The sequence below is a fragment of the Larus michahellis genome, chromosome 2 (genome assembly GCF_964199755.1).
Source record: "Larus michahellis chromosome 2, bLarMic1.1, whole genome shotgun sequence".
Taxonomy (NCBI): Eukaryota; Metazoa; Chordata; class Aves; order Charadriiformes; family Laridae; genus Larus; species Larus michahellis.
The window spans coordinates 35,979,821-35,999,973 of NC_133897.1; the positions used below are offsets into that span (position 1 = coordinate 35,979,821).

The 20,153-nt window shown below is 42.5% G+C and overlaps 1 protein-coding gene across 1 annotated transcript; it reads left to right on the top strand.

The window, feature by feature from the left end:
• The first annotated feature begins 608 nt into the window (after positions 1–608).
• NUP42 (nucleoporin 42) lies at positions 609–8,232 on the top strand. Its single transcript, XM_074574842.1, has 7 exons — positions 609–881; positions 1,368–1,626; positions 2,937–3,031; positions 3,339–3,415; positions 5,557–5,643; positions 7,342–7,426; positions 7,563–8,232. Exons 1-7 carry the CDS (start codon positions 773–775, stop codon positions 8,129–8,131), a joined length of 1,281 nt encoding a protein of 426 aa, XP_074430943.1. The 5' UTR covers positions 609–772; the 3' UTR covers positions 8,132–8,232.
• The last annotated feature ends 11,921 nt before the right edge of the window (positions 8,233–20,153 follow it).

A 20,153-nucleotide genomic window follows, 5' to 3' on the forward strand; every position in this document is an offset into this window, starting at 1 on the left:
CTTTCCCTTTTTCTGAGCCATGAAACAAACATGTCCCTGGTGTCTTTGATCCTCAATTCTACAATACCGTAAAAACTGGAGGGAAGTGTGCACTTTTTAGGTTGTACAGACTGATGGTGGTTTGGTGGTTTTTTTTGCATCTGCCTTTAAAATTGTGAAGCGCCTTTTTCTAACTTTACTTTCAAGGGGGTTAATAATTCTTTTTTTTTTTTTTTTTTTAAGCTACTGGAAAAACTTTTAAGTATGATGAAGGAAATGACATGTGAGAAGTAGCGTGTCCCTCAACACGTTACCATCTTCTCCGTGTGGCTTTCCTGGTGGTGGGGCTCCATGCTGCTCCTCAATCCCTCCCATCCCCCATCCCTTCCTAATGCCTCAACCTTTGCGCAGGGTGACGATGCTCGTGATGTTTACATACGCCTGGTAGTTTTGGGTTTGTTTGGGGGTTTTTGTTTTGTTTTGTTTTGTTTTTCCCGCCTCGATTTTTACCTCGCCATCTCCACTGAAGGCGACGCTCCCCTGGCCCAGGCCGTGCCGTGTATCGCGACGCGCGGCGACAGAGCCCACCGCCTGACAGCCCCTGCCCTCAGCCGCCCTCTTTCGACGCCGGCCGTTGGGAGCGCGGCGGCCGTTGGCCTCGCGCGCCGGCGGCGGTTGCTCGGCGACGGGCTCGCGCCTTGGCTCCGCCTCTTCCGTGCCGCGCCGCGCGGCGCCTGTGTCTGACGTCAGGGCGCCGGCCTGTGGCGGCGGTTGGGAGGGGGGGGTGGCCGCCATGGCCATCTGTCAGTTCTTCCTCCAGGGCCGCTGCCGCTTCGGCGAGAGGTGCTGGAACGAGCATCCCCGCGGCGGGCGCTACGGGTCCTCCGCACCCCACTACCAAGGTACCGCGGAGGGGGAGGCGTGGGGCCTGCACAGCGGCCTGTAGGCCGGGGGGCTGGGGGTGCAGAGGCGGCCTCCCCCGGGGAGAGGCAGCCCCCGGGGGCAGCCGCCGAGGCGTCTTAACGTCCCCTAACGTAAGCGTACTGTGAGTTAAATTTCCTTTACTATTTTTTCTGCTGGGGTAGTTGCTTTTATGAAACCACATAAGTAAAACTGAAACAGTGTCTTTTCTGCGTTGCCGAGGGGTTGGTGCTGGCGTGGTGATGTGAGGACTAGTTCACCTTCGTCTCCCGCTTCCGGAACTCGCTGGGTTAAGCTCACTAAATAACTAGGTTAACTCATTAGGGGGAAAAAAAACGTATACGTTTTCTTTTCAAGATTCTTATTACCCCCCTAAGAATAGTTACACTTACAGTTTTTGCTGATGTGGTATTGTTCAGTATCTTAATGATTTAAAATTTCTGTTTGTTGTTTTCTTTTATTGGAAGGCACTAGCAGAGGAGGAGGAGGAGGCAACGCGTGGGGTACTGCTAACCAGAGATACACTAATGTTATCCAGCCATCTACCTTCAAGTCTAACGCATGGGGTGGCAGCAGAGATCACGGAAGAGGATTTTTTGGCTCCTCTGATTTTGGATCATCAGGCGGCGGCAGCAGAAATGCAGACTTTTCGCAGAACAGATTCTCTGCGTTAATGAGCAGTCAAAATATTGCTGATGGCTATAAAGATGAAGAGGAGAGGCTTCTGTAAGATATAGTCCTGTCTCACTGAAAGCATTTAGGATGAGCGGTTTAAAAGCTCACTGCCTTACAAGAGATAATGCAGAGGACACAATCATGAGGAGGAAGCTGGGACCTGCAGTCAGAACCGGAGAAAACAATACTTCATTTAGTTCTCTTGCATTATGCTGGCATGGGAAGAAAGTGATCCTTGTTTTGAACCTGGGTTGGGCAGCTAGACAACTGTGATATTAGTAAGATGGTATGGTATTTAAGTTGTGGGCAGAAGGATAAGGAAGGAAACAAAGATTTTGGTACTCGAAAATAATGGGTCAGAGCCCCCTGGACAGCATTTCAACCCTTTAAAAAAGTCTGAGAAGATGAACTATTTGACTTAGTTTTCCTGACACTGAAGATAAAAATTGTTCTGCTAATGGCAAAACGATTGAAACCTGGTTTCACATGTGTGTATGTTAGAGTCAGTTGAGAGTGACCAGCAGGTTCAAGATGATTACAGGGCAGGTGATGAGAAGTAACAGGCAGTGTGATTTCTTGAAGAAGTGAGGTTTTGGAAAAACTTTACTTTTTTTTTTTTTTTTTTAAGATTACATTAAGACAATGCTTAACAGATTATTTATTCAGCTTCTCAAATGTGAATGTGTATTGTGCAGCAAATACCTGAAATAGTTAGAATCTTTGTTTATTTCTTACTATGTAGTGATTTGCTTGTCTACTTCAGTTTTACCCTTTCACTCTTTGTTTACATTTGGATTATCTTTTGTTGATGTAGCTTCTATTTCTCTGCCTTTGCAATGTCTGGATTTTTATGCTTTTGATTCTCTTTCATAAACTGATATTGAACACTATTCTCTTTTTTTTTCTTTATTTCCTTCCTCTTTTTTTCTCAATTTTGCTATTTAATACTGTGTGTATTCATTTATATTGTAAAATCATTTAGTATTGAGAAGGTTTTAAATTGTGTTGTGATCAACAGCTTCAGGGAAAATCCTGTGACAGCATATGCCATACGAGGATTAAAGAAATACTTTGTGTAGTTTGGGATTATTTTTTTTGATCTGGTTTGATTTACTTGCAGTTAGATGATAAAGTAAAATGCTTTGAAGAGGCACTTGTGTATCTTGCCAAATAAGTGCATTTTTTTCCATGGAGAACTGAGTGCTATTCTTGTTCACTCAGACTAGCGTCATGCTTCATTTTCATGGTAGTGGGTCTTTGAATCTAACTTTAGATTCGAACTAGGCAGTTGCTTCTGGTGGTTTTGTTTTGACCGTATAATTTCACTTTCGCCTGTGGTTTTACTTTGTTTTCTTTTCTAGCGAATGTGTAGCCAAAGACATGGAAATTTGGGAAACTTCAGGACAATGGATATTTTCATCTTATTCACCAATGAAAGAAAAGCCAAATGTCTCAGGTAGGTAATGGTTTTTAGTGTTGCCGCGTATTGCTAATATTTAGGATGTTTCTTACGCTTTTGTACCTCTGTGGAACCATTTGGAAGGTGATGATTTGCCTTGTGCTGTAACAGAAAAGAATATTGGATTATGGCAAATTCATGTTGGACATTCATCTTTGAAATTTTGTAATTAATCCTTTTTGTGTCTCCAACTGTAACTGACTTACAGATAATGTACTAAGGCCCATCTCTTCATAACTGTAGAGGGCAAATGGAAGTACTAATATATTTTCTTGGAGGTTTTTGATTATTCCTCTCCTTACAGGCTTTGCAGATTTCTCACCAGAAGAATTGCATCTGGAGTATTATAACTGTAGAGCAAACAATGATGTTCAGAACTATGTAAGTATTTAAAAAAAATGCTGACTGATGTGGACACATTGTGGGATAGGACTTGTTACTATTCTTCAGGTGGCAGCTCTTGACTCGTTTAATTACCAGACTCCAGGAGATTATCAGAATGTCAAAATATTTTTTTAATTTTTGTGCACCAAATAGAATGCAAAAATAGCTGCTAGTCTGCCTGCTCTACTGTAACTTCCTATTTCTGTCTGAGATCACAGGGTAAAACTATCAGATCTGTGCTTCTAAAACTGGTGGCCTAAATATCTAGACATATCAGCTCCTACAAAAAGTGGTAGCAATAGACTTTTAGCTAGTCTCAGTTAAACGTATGGTCTTTCTAAACCTACACACTCCTTGTCTTAGTCTTGTCCCTGCTCCTGTGTGTTATTTGTAGAAGTTATTTGAATCCTATCTCAGAAGTTTCATACTTTGTATGCTGTTAGTCAGTTTGATTGTTATAGCTGGATATATAGCACTTTAGGTAGAACGCTGAGGAAGTTTATTTGACTTTGTTCTTTTACATATCTTTATTGCAGGGACTTAATGCTGAAAATAGCAGATACTTCTGAAGGAGTATATATGTTTCTAGAAATGAAGTAATATATATGGATTTTTGTGTGTGTATATATATGTATATTTATATATATGTATATATAAAAAATTATATGCATTGTTCCTCCCTCATAGTGCTATCAATATCAAGGAAGCTAGCACAGTTCAATGTTGTGCCAGGAGAGCAATTAGGCTATTGGATAGATGCAAGTACAAACTAAATCAAGCTACGTTGCACTCTTTCCTCTTCCTTTTGGTTCTGTATTACAGAAGGAATTGTGATTGTCACCACTCTTGCTTCACATGTTTAAAATTATCAGAATTGCATTTTCAAAGACAGGAGAGAATTTTTTTAAGAAACTTCAGCTAAAAAAAAAAAAACCAGAAAGGATTAAACAATACACTATGCCTGGCTGTTAAAAAAAACATTTGTGGCCTCACTGAAGCACTGAATGCAAGTTCATGAAAGTCTCAGTATATAGATGAGAACTGTATGATACAGTTGTCTCACAAAGTGTTTAATTACAACATGTCTCTTCCAAAGCATGTGTTTCTATTCTTAAACTGGGTCAAAATCTGAATTTTCCAGTCTGTTGTATAAGAGCTGATGCCAAGCAACATGATCTTCCAGCATGTGACTAGACACAAAAGAATTATTGATGTTTGTGATGTAAGACCCTTTTGAAAAATTAAGGAATTCATTTACAAAAAGATTACTCATGCCACTCTTGCAGGCATTTGGGACATTATACATTTTACTTGGTTAGTTTTTAATGAAAATTCAATTAGGTCGGGCTTCGAATAAGGTGTGTTGATAAACTTAAATATAGGAAATACACGTTTGAAATTACTGAAACCTAAGTTATTTAATGACTTTCAAGTTTCTTGTTTAATCACAGTTATCCAATAGACATAGGTACTATTTATTGCTGTATATGTTCTGTGCGGTAATCTGTTGGATCACATTAAAGGGGTTGATTTAAATTAAGAAAGTTAATTTCTGCAAAGCTAAATATTTTAGGGCAATACTATTAAAGTGTTCTGAATTGCAGTGTGTTGAAAGTGAGCATTTTTTTTTGAAAATGGGAGAGAAGCTAAAGCAAATCTTAGAGCTTCAGCTTAATGAGTGTACTTAATGTAAGTGCACAAGCCAGAAATAAAACAAAGACTGAAGAGCTTGTTCTCTTATACTTAAAGCTTACATATTTTATGTGTGGTTTGTTGGGTTTTGGTGTCTTTTTTTTTTTTTTTTTTTTTTTCCCCCCAAGCACCTAATTCTGACAGTGGTAGAACTTAGATTTAGAAAGCCCCAGGACATTTTTTTAATCTTATTGTTACATGAAGTAAAAAAGTTGATTTAAGGTCAATAGTAAGAGAATTGAAAGGAATTGTGTGTTAATAACAAAAATTTCAGCTTCTCAGTTTGAAGTTTCACGAAAGCAAAAATCTTGTCTTCTTGGCTTAATGAAGTTTCTTTTCTAATTCTGGAAATCTTCTTTAAGTTTAGTTTTCAGATCTCTCTGTTTTCTTTATTTTTTATGTCTTCACCAATAATAAACCCACGCTTTTCTTTTCCCCCTTTTTAGATAAATTCTGTCCGACAGTTAGCGGAACAATGGAAAAATCGTCTGCTTCAGTTGAAAACTTTAAATGCATCGACAAAAGCGGCTTTGGTAAGTGTTAATGAAAGGTAAAATGTTTTTGTTCCTGATGTCATTTTTTTTTATTAATCTTGGGCAAATGTTTTTCTTAGATTCATGTTTCGTTAGACACATCCTACCAAACTGTCCTGCAAACATCAACGTTAGTTTCTGTTACAAAGATTTCTAAGACGTGCTAGTTGTAATGTGGCACCTTGTTTTTAATGAAGAGATTTTGCAAGTGTTCTATAGAAACTTCAGCTGTTATCAAATACTTAACTACACTTCTATTAGCCTTATACAAATAGGTGATAGGTATTGCTTTGAAGATCACAGGATACTATATTTTACAACCAAATATACATGATTCTTTTTAGAGCATTCTTGTTTGCACCTAAATAGCTGAGAAATGAAAATGTTTGATTCCTAGATTCAATAGCAATTTTATGGTAGATCTATGAACTGTTCTGAAAATCTCAACTATGATGTGTTACGTGCTGGCACTGCAGCCTTGAAAAACATGTGGCATGAAAGTGTTTGGCTGACTGGCGGCACAAGGACCTTGACAGTAATCTTAGAACGCTCCTGGCAACATTAGAGAGAGTGGAAAGGGTGTAAGGAGGAATTACATGAGAGTAATGATTGCAGTTTGAAAACTGCCACATCTCTCCATCTATGTGTTTTTTCTATAGGTGATAGAAATGTGACTGAAAGATTATCTGAGTCAGGTGAACGTGAAAGTCTGTGAACACAGTTTTGGGTCTTACATCCACCTTTCTTTGGAATCATGAAATTGGTGAATTGCAGGCAGGTATTATAAAACCCTTTAGTTAACTAAGGACAGTAGTGAATCAGGATGGTTCCGTGTTACCAAGGCAGCAGCTGGGTCCCAGGTTTGGAATACTAGCATTGCAAGCCTCATGGAAGTAACCATAGCTTAAGGTCAGGATCTGGTTGAGTACATGTATAGTAAGAGGCAAGTATCCACCCCACCTTTTCTTCCATGTGCTGATATTTGACTCTTCAAAGGTATAATCAGCAGATGAGACCAGAATTGTTCTCCAGGTCATCTTAGGATAAACAGAACATTTTGGTAATGCCAGAATGAGAAATTGATAGATAGGTGAGAGAGAAACTGCTTGTATAAAATTTGAAGATGCAAATAGTAGTTGTTCCTGGGAAGGTGACAAACACCTGTGAATCTAGATGTGTCAGAAAAGAATGCTTGAGTTAAAGTCAGTATTAAATAATCAGGGAGACAGAGTAAGTTGATTTAAGTGGAGTCTGCGTGAAGCACATTAAAGTTTTAGTAATGTATTCATACCCCTTGCTATGTTCAATGCTGAAGGCGAAGAAGCGCATTTTGGGCTTTAGCACGGTTGAAGACTAGATTTGCGAAGGTGAAAGAACGGACTAAGTCAAGGCAATGACATAGATAGGGTCATAAAGCACCAACTGAAATAGGTAAGATATGAGAACGAGAGCTGGAAGAGGTGTTCAGGTCACTGACTGACAGACAGCAATCTGTAAATTGCAATATATTGGTGTTTCTGGAGTGTTTTACAGAGAATAGTGTAGAGCCTTAAAGCTTTTTTTTCATAGCTGCAAGAGCATGCAATTGTAATGAAAGTGATCAGGGTCTAACTTACTCTAAGTTGTATTAAATTGGACTGGGCAGCTGTATTTTTGCTTCAAGTATTTATTGAAAGGCATTTCCCCGCTTTTTTTAAGCTATCTGAATTAAAGAACACGGTCACCCAACCACTGCCTGCCTTTGGATTTGGAGGACAGCAAACATCAGGCTTCGGGTTGTCAAGTAAGTTTCTGCATTAAGAACTAACAGTTAAACATTTTCTTGAGGTTTTTCTTCTCCTGCAGTATTGAAATACAGCAGTAGCTTAGTATCACAGTTGTGCACATTCTAACTTTTTTTATAAATTTTATAATTGCAGGCTTTCCTGTGAACAGCAGCAGTAACAGTGCTAGCAGTTTCTCCTTTAAAACAAGTTCCAGCCTCACCAGCGCATCATCTGGAAACACCCCTGCTTTTGGGAGCTCTTCTGCTGCTTGTAATCCTCCTGCATTTGGTGTGACGTCCTCTCCTAGTGTGTCCCATTCTGTTGGTTTTGGCAGCCCGGCGGCTCCATCCGCAGCCTCCTTCTCGTTTAAAACTTCTGAAACAACTAGTGGTTTTGGAACTTCGGGGTTTTCAGGGTTTGGCAATTCTGCTGCTGTGAACTCTTCAGGCACCACTCCACTTACAGCCTTCGGAGCTTTTAACGCAGCAGCGGCAGCTTCTCCCTCCTCTTCAAGCAGTACTTTATTTGGACAGACTGCCAGTGCCTCTGGACATAACATAACATCAGCATCTTCTGCAGTCACAAACAATACTACATCAGAAAAGCTATTTACACCAAAGAGCGAATTATCAGCTGAAGAGTTGAAACAATTTGAAGCAAAAAAGTTTACAATGGGGAAGATTCCTCTCAAGCCACCACCATTAGAACTTTTAAATGTTTAGGACTTCCAAATTTATTCTGAAATAATATGTAACTTCTGTGATAGGTCAACGACGCAATTTTGTGGTTGAGTAATGAAATAAAATGCTTCCTTTTGAGTTAATTTTCGTTTCAAATCTAAGTGTTCTGCAATTATAAACTCAAAGGTATAAACACTTGAATGTTATACTTTATCATTTCTTGGTTATTTTGGAATGGACCTTTTACATCCAAGAAATGAACTAATGAAAATAATTTAAAGTTCTCTCTTATATTCTGGGCAAAAACTGTATTAAAAAGGCTTTGTCAAAAGTGAGAGTGCTTCGGTGAGGTATTCGCATCCAAATGGATGCAGTTCAAGACTGCTTGTTGTTGGACCACCTTGTCTTCTCCCCCTTATTTAAAGGGTTTGTGCAGCCTTGGACAATTGTGTTTGGAGACAGAGGGCTCCTGTGTGGCACCTCACTAATGTGCTTCTGTCACCTGGGAGTCAGCTGCCTCTCCCAGTTGATGCAGATCAGCTCTTGTTGTTCTGCTTGAGGGTATAATGCATGCATTAACGTAACAGCTGGGGGAGGACAGCCTTGAAAGCATTCATCAGGAATAAGGAGCTTGTGGTTTGCTATTTTGACACCTCTTGGATTGAAACTTCGCAAGCAATTGTAAAACTACGTACTACGTTTATGTGAATTGTTAGAGTTCTGTTGTCTGGTTTGCAAAACTTGATGGGTGCATATATTAGCAGTACCTTTTCTGAATTAATGATATTAAGGTATATATTTTGCCAAGATACTATAAAGCAAGGGTTAGAAATCTTCTAGAGGAGGTACTGGAGTCAGGTGACTAGTCAAGAACTCATTTGTTCTTGACCAGGCCCTCCCATTAATGGTATAAAATCACCAAACCTCATATTTAAGAGGAAAGCATAAGTTTACTCCAGGATATATATAAATAAATTGATTGTTTCTTTCATACTTGCAGATAACATTTCAGTTCTCGCTATGGACCCCATAGTTCTACTTAAAACTTTACTACAGCTGTGTTTCCTACCAAAGGTCCATAGCATACTGGCTTGCTAAAATGATGTCATAGAATCATAGAATGGTTTGGGTTGGAAGGGACCTTAAAGATCACCTACTTCCAACCCCCCTGCCATGGGCAGGGACACCTCCCACTAGACCAGGCTGCTCAAAGCCCCATCCAGCCTGGCCTTGAACACTTCCAGGGTTGGGGCATCCACAGCTTCTCTGGGCAACCTGTTCCAGTGCCTCACCACCCTCAGAGTGAAAAATTTCTTCCTAATACCTAATCTAAATCTCCCCTCTTCCAGTTTGAAGACATTACCCCTCATCCTACCACTACATGCCCTTGCAAAAAGTCCCTCTCCAGCTTTCTTGTAGGCTCCCTTCAGATACTGGAAAGCTGCTATAAGGTCTCCCTGGAATCTTCTCTTCTCCAGGCTGAATGTGAATGAACTCAACATTTAGGCTGGCAGGCCGCGGGTAGGCACTTTGCAGCCTTAATAGAAATCCAGGTTCCTCAGTCTACGTACTTAGTGTAGATGTACCAGAACCTTGTGTATGTTATAGCACTGGGTTGTTTAGATGGATTTTTCTAGTGACTGTTTTGTAGATGAAATAAGGCATCTGGGTTTTGTTATTGTTGTTAATGACCCAGTGCAGGCTTTCTGTAACTCACAAACAAAATACTGATACATTGGCCTAGAGTTCCATTTAATTCTTATGAAATGTGTTTTTTCCAAGTGGGGTCTCCAGAGCAGTACTACGACTTGTACAAATTAAGGCACGTACATCTGTCAGGGGTCACTTAGCTCGGGATTCGTTATGCCAGTTACTCAGATTTTGGTGCAGGAACCAAGGAACATACTAAAATCTGTTAACGCCGCTGTAGTTCAGAAATCCCCCCTCTTTACAGAAGTTGTTAAACTCACTTTTGTAAAAAGTTAGTATTTAACAACAACCAAACAAAAACAAGTTTGTGGTTTGTCAGATGAATGCTGTAATCTGCCTGAGCTCATTCTATTACATCCTATACCCTTTCCTGTATTTCATTTGTGAAGCCTCAGTGGTTCTCAAACCCAATTGTATCAGAAATCTACAAGGGTGGGTTTTTTAAGTTCCTATATTTATTATTATTATTTGTATTAAAGCAGCACTGTAGCATGGCAAGAGTGTATTTTGGGGGAAAAGGTACAGAATTAAGCCCTGCTGATAACCTTAAGGATCCCGTGGCGTATTTCAGAGGGCTGTGGATTGTTCTGTCTTACGTTTAAAGTAGTAATAGTTTTGAAGTCACCTGTGCTGTTTTCCTAATGCTCGTCCTCTTAAATGGCTACTTTGACAAACAAAAACAGAGAGGAACGTTCTAAGTCACAGTTAAGGACGGGCTACCTCTGACCAATCCCAAAGCCATCTTTACTAAGTCGAATTGTCTTTATACACAAGGCTACTGCGAGATTTTTGAGCTTGTGTATCTGAGGGCTGCTGCTGTGCTATGTAAGAGCTTAAAGAAGCAGCTTCCTTTTCAACTTAAGTGACAAGCTAGAACCTTTAAGTCTTCCCCGAGTATCTCAGCAGGTTGTTGCTGCTAAGCTGCACTAAGAGCTTTCACGGCTCAAAAGTGCACAAGTGCTTTTTTAAGTGGAAGTGTTTAGCCTTAAAAAAAAAAAAAAAAAATAAAAATTGTAAGGCCATGAAAAATCTGAATAATCTACTGTACGTACCCAAAAGAACATTGGCTAGATGTTTTCAAACATCATTCTAACCTACAGGCACCTAAGTGCGAGAAAGGAATTTTGAAGTCTTAGGTCACCTTGCCATTAAGAAATAGAAAGGTTAAGGGAGGTATTCCTAATTTAGATGACAATACATTTAAGAAATCACGTTTGATCAAATTTTTTGAACGAGTGTATTTTTTTTCAGGTCATCTGCTCACCCTCAAAGAAAAACAATAAAAAAAAATCACTATTACAGAGGTACTAAGACTTGGTGTTTCGTATCCAATGGGTTTCTGCGCATCTGAAAAGAGGGCTGAGAGCCGTGCGACATGACTTGGCTAGCAAAAGGCAAGCTGTGTATTTGGCTGCAGAAGCAGAGATAAGGATAGGATAGAATAGGAAGAAAGAGTATTGCTCTAGTGGGCTTACTAAACTGCAGAAAATAAGCAACAATTTGTCAGTAGATCAAAGCAATCTTTCTCAACATTTGCACTGTATTTCTTTCTTTTTTTTATTTTTTTTTTATTTTATTTTTTTTTTTTGCTGTTCATCCTGTTCTGCTTTGGGTATATTTGATATCAAACTTGGTTGCGAGTACAAAGGCAACTAAACAATATCTTCCTTTTAGCTACAATCCTTTCATTTTTCTTAACTTCTCCTTTTTGCAACTGCTGTTTTGTTTGGGATATGGCTGCTTTCCAGAAAGTCGTCATATTGTGGTCGGGCATAATAAAATACATACAGGGTGGCAGCAAACCCACAGATCTCACCCTGCTGTACCTCGTTTCAGAACAAGAAACATGAGGTAAAGGCCAGAGCAAAGAGGTGCAACACGTCCTGATTAGCAGGAGAACTCGGTCTGCGAAATAGGCTTGAACATTCAAGCTCCGCGTGATATTTTCAAGTACTTCCCTTACTTTGAAATAGCAGGATTTATGAGTCACTGAAATTCCTGCGGTGTGGTACAAACAACTAATTTGAGGAGTGAGTTGAAATTTTGGTTTCCAAGAGATCATGGATTAATTCTCAGACAGCAGCACTCGAGACTGGCTGCACACGGGACAACCCTCCACCGCCCCAGCAGAGGAAGCAGCCCAGCATCTAACAAAGGGAATTTTCTCTGCCCTTTTTCTTCCAGGATATACCGGCAGCACTGGGAGAGCTCAAAATGCAAGCTAGGAGGGGAGAAGAGAAAAAGTGAGCCTCAGAAGGCATTACAATTTGGTCTTAAAAGTTAAGCATCATAGTAGCCACGTGCTCTGTAGTTTCATGATATGCAGCTGTATGGGGTTTGCGTGGCAAGGTTTTGGGGAGGGGGGGAGCGCTACAGGGCTGGCTTCTGTGCGAAGCTGCAAGAAGCTTCCCCTTGCCTGGTAGAATCATAGACTCATAGAACCACAGGGTTGGAAGGGACCTCTGGAGATCATCTAGTCCAACCCCCCTGCCAGAGCAGGGTCACCCAGAGCAGGTTGCACAGGAATGCATCCAGGCGGGTTTTGAATGTCTCCAGAGACGGAGACTCCACCACCTCCCTGGTCAGCCTGTGCCAGTGCTCTGCCACCCTCAAAGTAAAGAAGTTCCTTATGTTTAGGTGGAACTTCCTGTGCTCAAGTTTGTGCCTGTTACCTCTTGTCCTGTTGCTGGGCACCACTGAAAAGCCAGTGCCAGCGGCTCCAAGACAGACCCACTGCTGGCCAAGGCCAAGGCCATCAGTGATGGTGGCAGTGCCTTTGGGATAACAGATTTAAGAAGAGGAAGGGAGGAAGGGAGGAAGAACACCAAGAACAAAAGAACAACAAAAAACTGCGTGGACAACAACCAGGAGAGATGACTGAGAGCAACAACTCTGCAGACACCAAGGTCAGTGAAGAAGGAGGGGGAGGACGTGCTCCAGGTTCTAGAGCAGAGATTCCCCTGCAGCCCCTGGTGAAGACCATGGTGAGGCAGGCTGTCCCCCTGCAGCCCATGGAGGACCCCACGCTAGAACAGACGGATGCCTGATGGAGGCTGTAACCCCAAGGAGAGACCATGCTTGAACAGGCTCCTGGCATGACCTGTGGAGAGAGGAGCCCATGCTGGAGCCGGTTTGCTGGCAGGACTTGTGACCCCATGGGGGACCCTCACTGGAGCAGTCTGTTCCTGAGGGACTGCACCTCATGGAAGGGACCCACGCTGGAGCAGTTCATGAAGAACTGCAGCCCATGGGAAGGACAGACCCATGTTGGAAAAGTTCATGGAGGACTGTCTCCCATGAGAGGGACCCCACACCGGAGCAGGGGAAGTGTGAGGAGCCCTCCCCTTGAGGAGGCAGGAGCGACAGAGACAACGTGTGATGAACTGCCCACAACCCCCATTCCCCGTCCCCCTGTGGGGAGGAGGTAGAGAAAATTGTGAGTGAAGCTGAGCCTGGGAAGAAGGGAGGGGTGGGGGGGAAGGTGTTTTAAGATTTGGGTTCATTTCATTATCCTACTCTGATTTTATTGGTATTAAATGAATTTCCCCTGAGTCAAGTCTGTTTTGCCCGTGACAGTAATGACTGAGTGATCTCCTTGTCCTTATCCTGACCCACGAGCCTTTTGTTCTATTTTGTCTCCCCTGTCCAGCTGAGGAGGGCAGTGACAGAGTGGCTTTGGTGGGCACCCGGCCTCCAGCCAGGGTCAACCCGCCACGGCAGCGGAAAGCGGTGAGGTAGCCTTACGCTGGATGAAGGAAGATGGACTGCCAACAATCAACTGACTGGATTTAAGCCTCAGAGAATAAAGCTAAGGGCATCGAGAACAGTAAATTAACAACAGGATAAGGATAAGGAAAGAAGAGCTTTCACCAACATGTCTGGGGGGGGAAAGGAATACAAAAGGCCTATTAATACAGGAGCAGGGAAGTGAGATTGATAACTCTGAACCGGTGGAAATCTATTTAAAAATATTTGAAATGAGGGACATTTCAATGAGTTGAAAATCAATGAGGATGTAATGCAGTTACTGATAACAGGCAAGTACGGAAATATTTGTGAAATGTGAGCTTACTGCAGTACAGTGGGATTCCAGCTAATTTGCTGTACTGGTCAGTAAGGGAATCAGCTAATGGACTTGCTATCCCTCTGATAATTATTCAGATAAGTGATAGAGCACTAGGGATGTGCTAGCAGACTGGGGAAATAATATACCTCAGCAGGAAAAGGTACTTATTTTGTTGATGGCTACAAATAATTTGAGGAGATTCTAAAGCCAGATCATCTGGTTTTTAGTAAGGCATTTGATACAAGCATTTAAGAGGTGTCAGTTGTTTATGTAACAGTGATTAGGGGTAGCAATTAGTCACAAACATTGACAAGTGAGTGAAGGTTTATTGTTTATAGTCCACCTCCCATGTCCTAATGTAAAGGACAGAGAGAAACTGTAATTTGATATTTACCTGGAGGGTGACAGAGGAAAAAAGCCACAGACAATTAGACCATTTAAATAGATATCTGATTGTATTTGACCTAATAGAAGCCAGCAGCTAAGGGAAAAAAATCATACTACTAGTAGTATGCCATGCCAACCTCATGAAGTTCAACAAGACCAAGTGCAAGATCCTCCATCTGGGTCGGGGCAATCCCAAGCACCGATATAGGCTGGGCAGTGACTGGCTTGAGAGCAGCCCTGAAGAAAAGGACTTGGGGGTGCTGGTAGACGAGAGGCTCAACAGGAGCCGTCAGTGTGCACTAGCAGCCCAGAAAGCCAATTGTATCCTGGGCTACATCAGGAGAAGCGTGGCCAGCAGGTCAAGGGAGGTGATTCTCCCCCTCTACTCCACTCTCGTGAGACCCCACCTGCAGTACTGCGCCCAATTCTGGAGCCCCTACTACAAGAAAGATATGGACGTGCTGGAATGTGTCCAGAGAAGGGCCACGAGGATGATCAGACGGCTGGAGCACCTCCTATGAGGACAGACTGAGAGAGTTGGGGTTGTTCAGTCTGGAGAAAAGAAGGCTCCAAGGAGACCTTATAGTGGCCTACCAGTATCTTAAGGGGGCCTACAAGGAAGCTGGGGAGGGACTTTTTAGGATGTCAGGTAATGGTAGGACTAGAGGGAATGGATTAAACCTAGAGATGGGTCAATTCAGACTGGATGTTAGGAAGAAGTTCTTCACCATGAGCGTGGTGAGACCCTGGAACAGGTTGCCCAGAGAGGTGGTGGAAGCCCCATCCCTGGAAGTTTTTAAGGCCAGGCTGGATGGGGCTCTGAGCAACCTGATCTAGTGGGAGATGTTGGAAGTAGGTGATCTTTAAGGTCCCTTCCAATCCTAACAATTGCCTGGTTTTCCTGTTAAGAATAACCACGTTAAAAAAAAAAAACAAAACAAAACAACCAAACCAAAACCCAAACAAAGAGTAGTTCCTGTTGGAAGTTTCCAGTTTGGTCTGCAGAATAAAGCTAGGCACGTTCTTAGAATGCTGTATCATGCAACGGGCTCCTCGGTGGGACTTACCCTCCTGCGAAAGGGCAAAACCAGATCTTAAAATGGAGGGAAGAAGATCAAGAGAATAACAACATTTAAATGTGAACTGGCCAAACAACATTTTTGTTGGGTACACCGGTTGCTTTCTCTTTCCTCCACAGGGAGTGGGGTTTGTTCTTACCGTGTCACATGAGAGGCATAAGAAACAAGTTTTACATCTTACCCCCTCCAGCAGGCAGATCTGTTATGTTGCAAATTGCATAGTAGGCATCAGAAAAGTGATCTGGTGGTTTTAAAGTACCTGCAGCAATTATATCCTGCTCCACCTGAATTTCTGTTTCGTTATGGCAGTGTGCTCTTTGCAAACTAAATGCTTTCGCGTCAGCATGGAGTCATGCTTCTCTAAGCCTTCCATGGAGCCTTATCTTTGCAAATCACATGAAATGTGCCCATTGCATATGCCCTACAAAGTAATGGGATTACTTCTAATTATACAAAATAAACCCACCCTCCTGTATGAATCAAACAAGCAACATTTGCATGTGTACATGTAAAAAACACACATCGCGTCACTTTTAAAGGGAGGCTAATGAGGTACAGGTTTGATCTCCAATAGCCTCGCTTTTCTGTCTAACCCGTGCTGTCGTGTTTTTCACAGCCTGGCAAGTATCCGTACAGCTCTGCCTTGTGATGTACTTCAATATTGAAGCACTCCGTGTAGTCACATGAGATTTTGTTGTTGTAGTTTACTTCTGCAAATATGAGTTTCTCTTGAAGTATCTGTAATGATGAACTAGAACTAAAACCATATAAAACTGAAATAGCAGTTTATAATCATGGGTTGCATTAAAAAAAAAAAGCCTGGCACCATTTAGTGTTTCTGTATGATAAGTGGGCAGTAGATGAGGTGGAAAAGGACCCTCTGTATTCGGTATACATTCACTTTTTTGGGCAGAATAGAGCATTCGGCGTTCTCCCATGGCCTTTGTGCTTGCTCAGCAGCTCCCACGGGGCTGGGGATCAACAGGCCCTTGCAAAGCCAAGCGCTGCTTGAACTTCGCTACAGGAACTTGGCATAGCATGAAAGAGAGACCCAGCCTGCAGGCAGATCTGCCTGCCTTCAGATAAGGCCATCTCAAATTTCACTGTAGATCCTCCTGCCTGGAGTCTTCTTCAGACATCTCTGTCTCTATCTAACCTACCTGATTTCCTGAAGACTGATGCCTTTACCCCCTGCCCTTCGTGCCTCCCACTCCCCCCGAGCTCCCTGGTCCCCTGCTTTTGCATACTGGGGGACGTGACTCCCTTGGCTTCCCCATGCAGGTTTTGTGGAGGGAAACGGCCACCAGAAACAACCCCTCCTCTCCAGAGGTCTGTGCCTCTTCCTGAAGCCTATGTGGGAATTCACATGTGCACACAACGCTGACAGCCCTGTCGGGACCCAGTATTTGTGAATTATTTGAGACACCTCCAAGCCATCCCGAGAACATAAGCAGGGCTGTACGTCACAGGTGGGTGCTGATACAGCTCCAGCATGACTCGTCTTTCCAGCTAGTGCTGTTTCAAGCTTCTGTCCCATTAGTGCCCTTTATTCACACATTCAAAATCCCTATCATATGAGATTTCTAGCAAAATTAATCCCCCTTAACCTTTAATCATCTTCTATAACCACTGGTCAACTCCTCCTGCCTGTTCTTCCCATGCCTGTACTAGGAGTTCAGAGGTACTAACCCTCCCCCCACCCCTGGCAAGAGAGCACTTCTGGTTCTCCAGACACTTGTCTGAAACAGCTCAGAAGGTTTCTTTTCTCCTAAAAAACCACCGATATAATGATGAACCTTCCTGTGTGGCTTGTCTTCTAGTTCCCCACCCCTTCAGCAGAGCGCGTCCTACAGGGACGGTCTCTACCCTGAGCGGCACGGTGGAGGCAGAGGTGGCACCAGCATTTTGTCATCCACCAGTTGTGCAATCCAGGGAAGGAGGCAGCACCTCTGGGCCTCCACACAGTAATGACTGTAATCTGGCTGCCAACAGTTGCTTAATTGTCTGTATCCGCTAACAATCAGATTAACTTTCTCCTATTTTTCCCTTCTGAGCAATGCTGTACAGAGGATGAGGAAGAGGCCGGAGGGGGGGGAAGTCACAAAGTACTCAGGCAAGTTCGCTGAAATCCATGGTACAGCCAGGGGAAAAAGCCTGGACATCTTAACTTTTGGTTATATGGTTGAAGCACAAGCCCATCCTTTTCACAGGAAACTACAGCGATATCTGTCAAAGAGCACACATTATACGAGTGACACAAGCAACGTAAGTTAATCCTTGCAGCAAGAAATACATCTGGTTGCCAATAACAGGTCCATACTGAGGTAACCAAGTTACGCTGGACATCTGACAACATACAAGGCTGTCCTCTCTGTGCTGAAAAAACAGGGGGCTCTCTCTGACCTTTTCTGCTCTATTTATCTGCTTTTGGTTTGGAAAAATAATAGGTAACATTAAAGAGATTAGCAAAGTGTCTCAATATTAAATACAGTACTGGAGAACAAACAAATAAATGCACACAAAACGCTTCTTGATCACAGCTGCAATAAACTGGTTCTGGCAGCAAAGAGATTTTCTCCTACTTAAGTGGTCACTGGACACATTCCATCCTTATGATGATCTACTTTGAGAAGGCTTATTCTTCCAACAATAACATAACAGAAACAGTCATGAACAGAGGGAGTCCTACAAAGTAACTAAAGAGTACATGAGAACAATATGTGGTGTTTTTTTGTTGTTTTTAAAAATCTGTTAGTATGTGTGTGGCTGTAATTTATAGCTACGCATCCGAGATAATTTACTTAGGAGCCTGTATATATGGCAGTACTTGGCGTACAGGAAGAGGAAATAAATTGCTTTTTACAGCATTCCCACCTCTGCTGCTGGGTCCGTGATGATTCATGCAGCCCCGGAGGTCAGCCGGGGGACTCGAGAGCCGGGAAGCCCCAGTGCCCGCTGTGCGTCGTGCGTGCCCTGCTCAGCTCTCGCAGACGCGGCTCCAGAAAAAATGCCCCAGAGCTGGGATGCTGGCTGTCGGCCAGCTCAATGTTTCCCCATGGAAGCAGGACTTCCAAATGGCAATTTAAGTTTCTGACATAGTGCACGGGAGCCAGAAAACTGCTGAGGTCCAATTCATGGTGTTTTCTGGTTTATATTCCAATTACTCAATTTTAGCAGGTTTCCTAAGAAAATAACATGGTTTTGATTATACTGTCTGATCATCTGCCTGTGATTCCTTCTGCACCAGTCACTTTTTTTTTGACCCCATGGCCAATTTCCAGGCACTTAAGTCTTGAAGACGACTGTATTCCCATAGCTGTAGTAAGAATTGGCAGCTGGATGAGGAAGGAGACAAAAATTAGTGTTGCAGCTGAAAGAAAAACAGGCAAAACTCAGCTGCTAGGAATACTGGCTGGCCGATCAGCACATGTGTAAATCTACTACCTAGAGTCCTTTGCCAGACTTTTGCCCCACTGGAGTATTACAGACGACAAAGGGCACCAGTCTATAGGAAACTAAGTTTCATCCACACATTCTGTTGGCCAAAACCAGCTTATTTCAAATATCAAAGCAAAATTCTTCCATGTTCAAACATGAATTCAATCCAGGAACAAGGAGCAATAGTATATTCATAAGGTCAGATATAACGAAGAATTGAGGCTCCTAACTGCACACTGGATTGCTAACTTGCTGCCTATTTTGTACTTAATTGAAAACAATTAAATAATTCATGATCCAAGGGCTGTGCTGATGGACCCCAAGCCTCATCATTCCTGCATCCTGCCACTGGAACCTTCCAGCCTCACAGAGATTATGGGGAAAACAGGATCATTGCAGAAGAGCTTCTACAATGAAACAGAAACCATTAATGAGCTTTCACTTAAATGAAACTCAAAATAACAATCTTACTAAAACGAGACAATTGTTCTAATTTTTTGCCTTCTGCCCAGTTTCCAGCAATATTCACTAACCCATTACTGTATCACTAGCCCTTCATCCTATCGTACGACACACTATATTAATTTGCTTGCTCTTTCCTTTGGCAGAAAATACCATTTCCGCCAAAACACATGTGAAATTTTTCAAGACATTTCACATATCCTCAGATTATTTTAAAGAGAGTGCTGGCTATAAATATCAGCTGAGGGGATTTGCAACATATTCGTTCACCTTCTAATCTTAAACCTAACAAAACTTACTCCGTAACACTTAAGGTACAGGAGAGTCAGTCTGCATGTGAATGAGCTCAGATGCTTTGAGATGTTTTTCTGTCACACGTGGCAGACTCAAGAAGCCCAAAACAGCCACTGGCTCCCTGTGCTCAAACTGGAGAGAGTTGACTGGAAGTGTTCAAGGCCAGGCTGGATGGGGCTTTGAGCAACCTGATCTAGAGGTAGGTGTCCCTGCCCATGGCATAGGGCGTTGGAACTGGATGATCTTTAAGGTTGCTTCCAACCCAAACCATTCTATGATTCTATTCTATGATTCATCACTATACATAGCCTCCTTTACTTTACAGGGCAGCCACTGCCCCTAAAAAAGGCTCCAAAACATTGAAGGCAACCCAGGTCTAAGTGAGAATATTCAGACTCACCAGTAAACCAAAGCTCGGGCAGACTCCAAAGCATGGCTCTGATGGGCTTTCCACTGGAAACACTGCTGAACCAGTAACCACACCTCCTCTAACTTGACATAGCTTCTGCCTGCTTATATACCATCATCTCTGGACCAGGACTTCTTACACAGTTATCACACAAAGCTTGATAAAACTTTTGAAACAGTCAGGCAAGACTTCCCCTCTTCAAGTGTAAAACGGAGAAAG

What these genes read in the sequence shown, in the direction of transcription:
- NUP42 (XM_074574842.1), top strand. Translation starts at nt 773, where the DNA reads ATGGCCATCTGTCAGTTCTTCCTCCAGGGCCGCTGCCGCTTCGGCGAG. An exon ending in CTCCGCACCCCACTACCAAG is followed by an intron (nt 882 to 1,367) that starts GTACCGCGGAGG and finishes TTTTATTGGAAG; the next exon opens with GCACTAGCAGAGGAGGAGGA. An exon ending in CATCGACAAAAGCGGCTTTG is followed by an intron (nt 5,644 to 7,341) that starts GTAAGTGTTAAT and finishes GCTTTTTTTAAG; the next exon opens with CTATCTGAATTAAAGAACAC.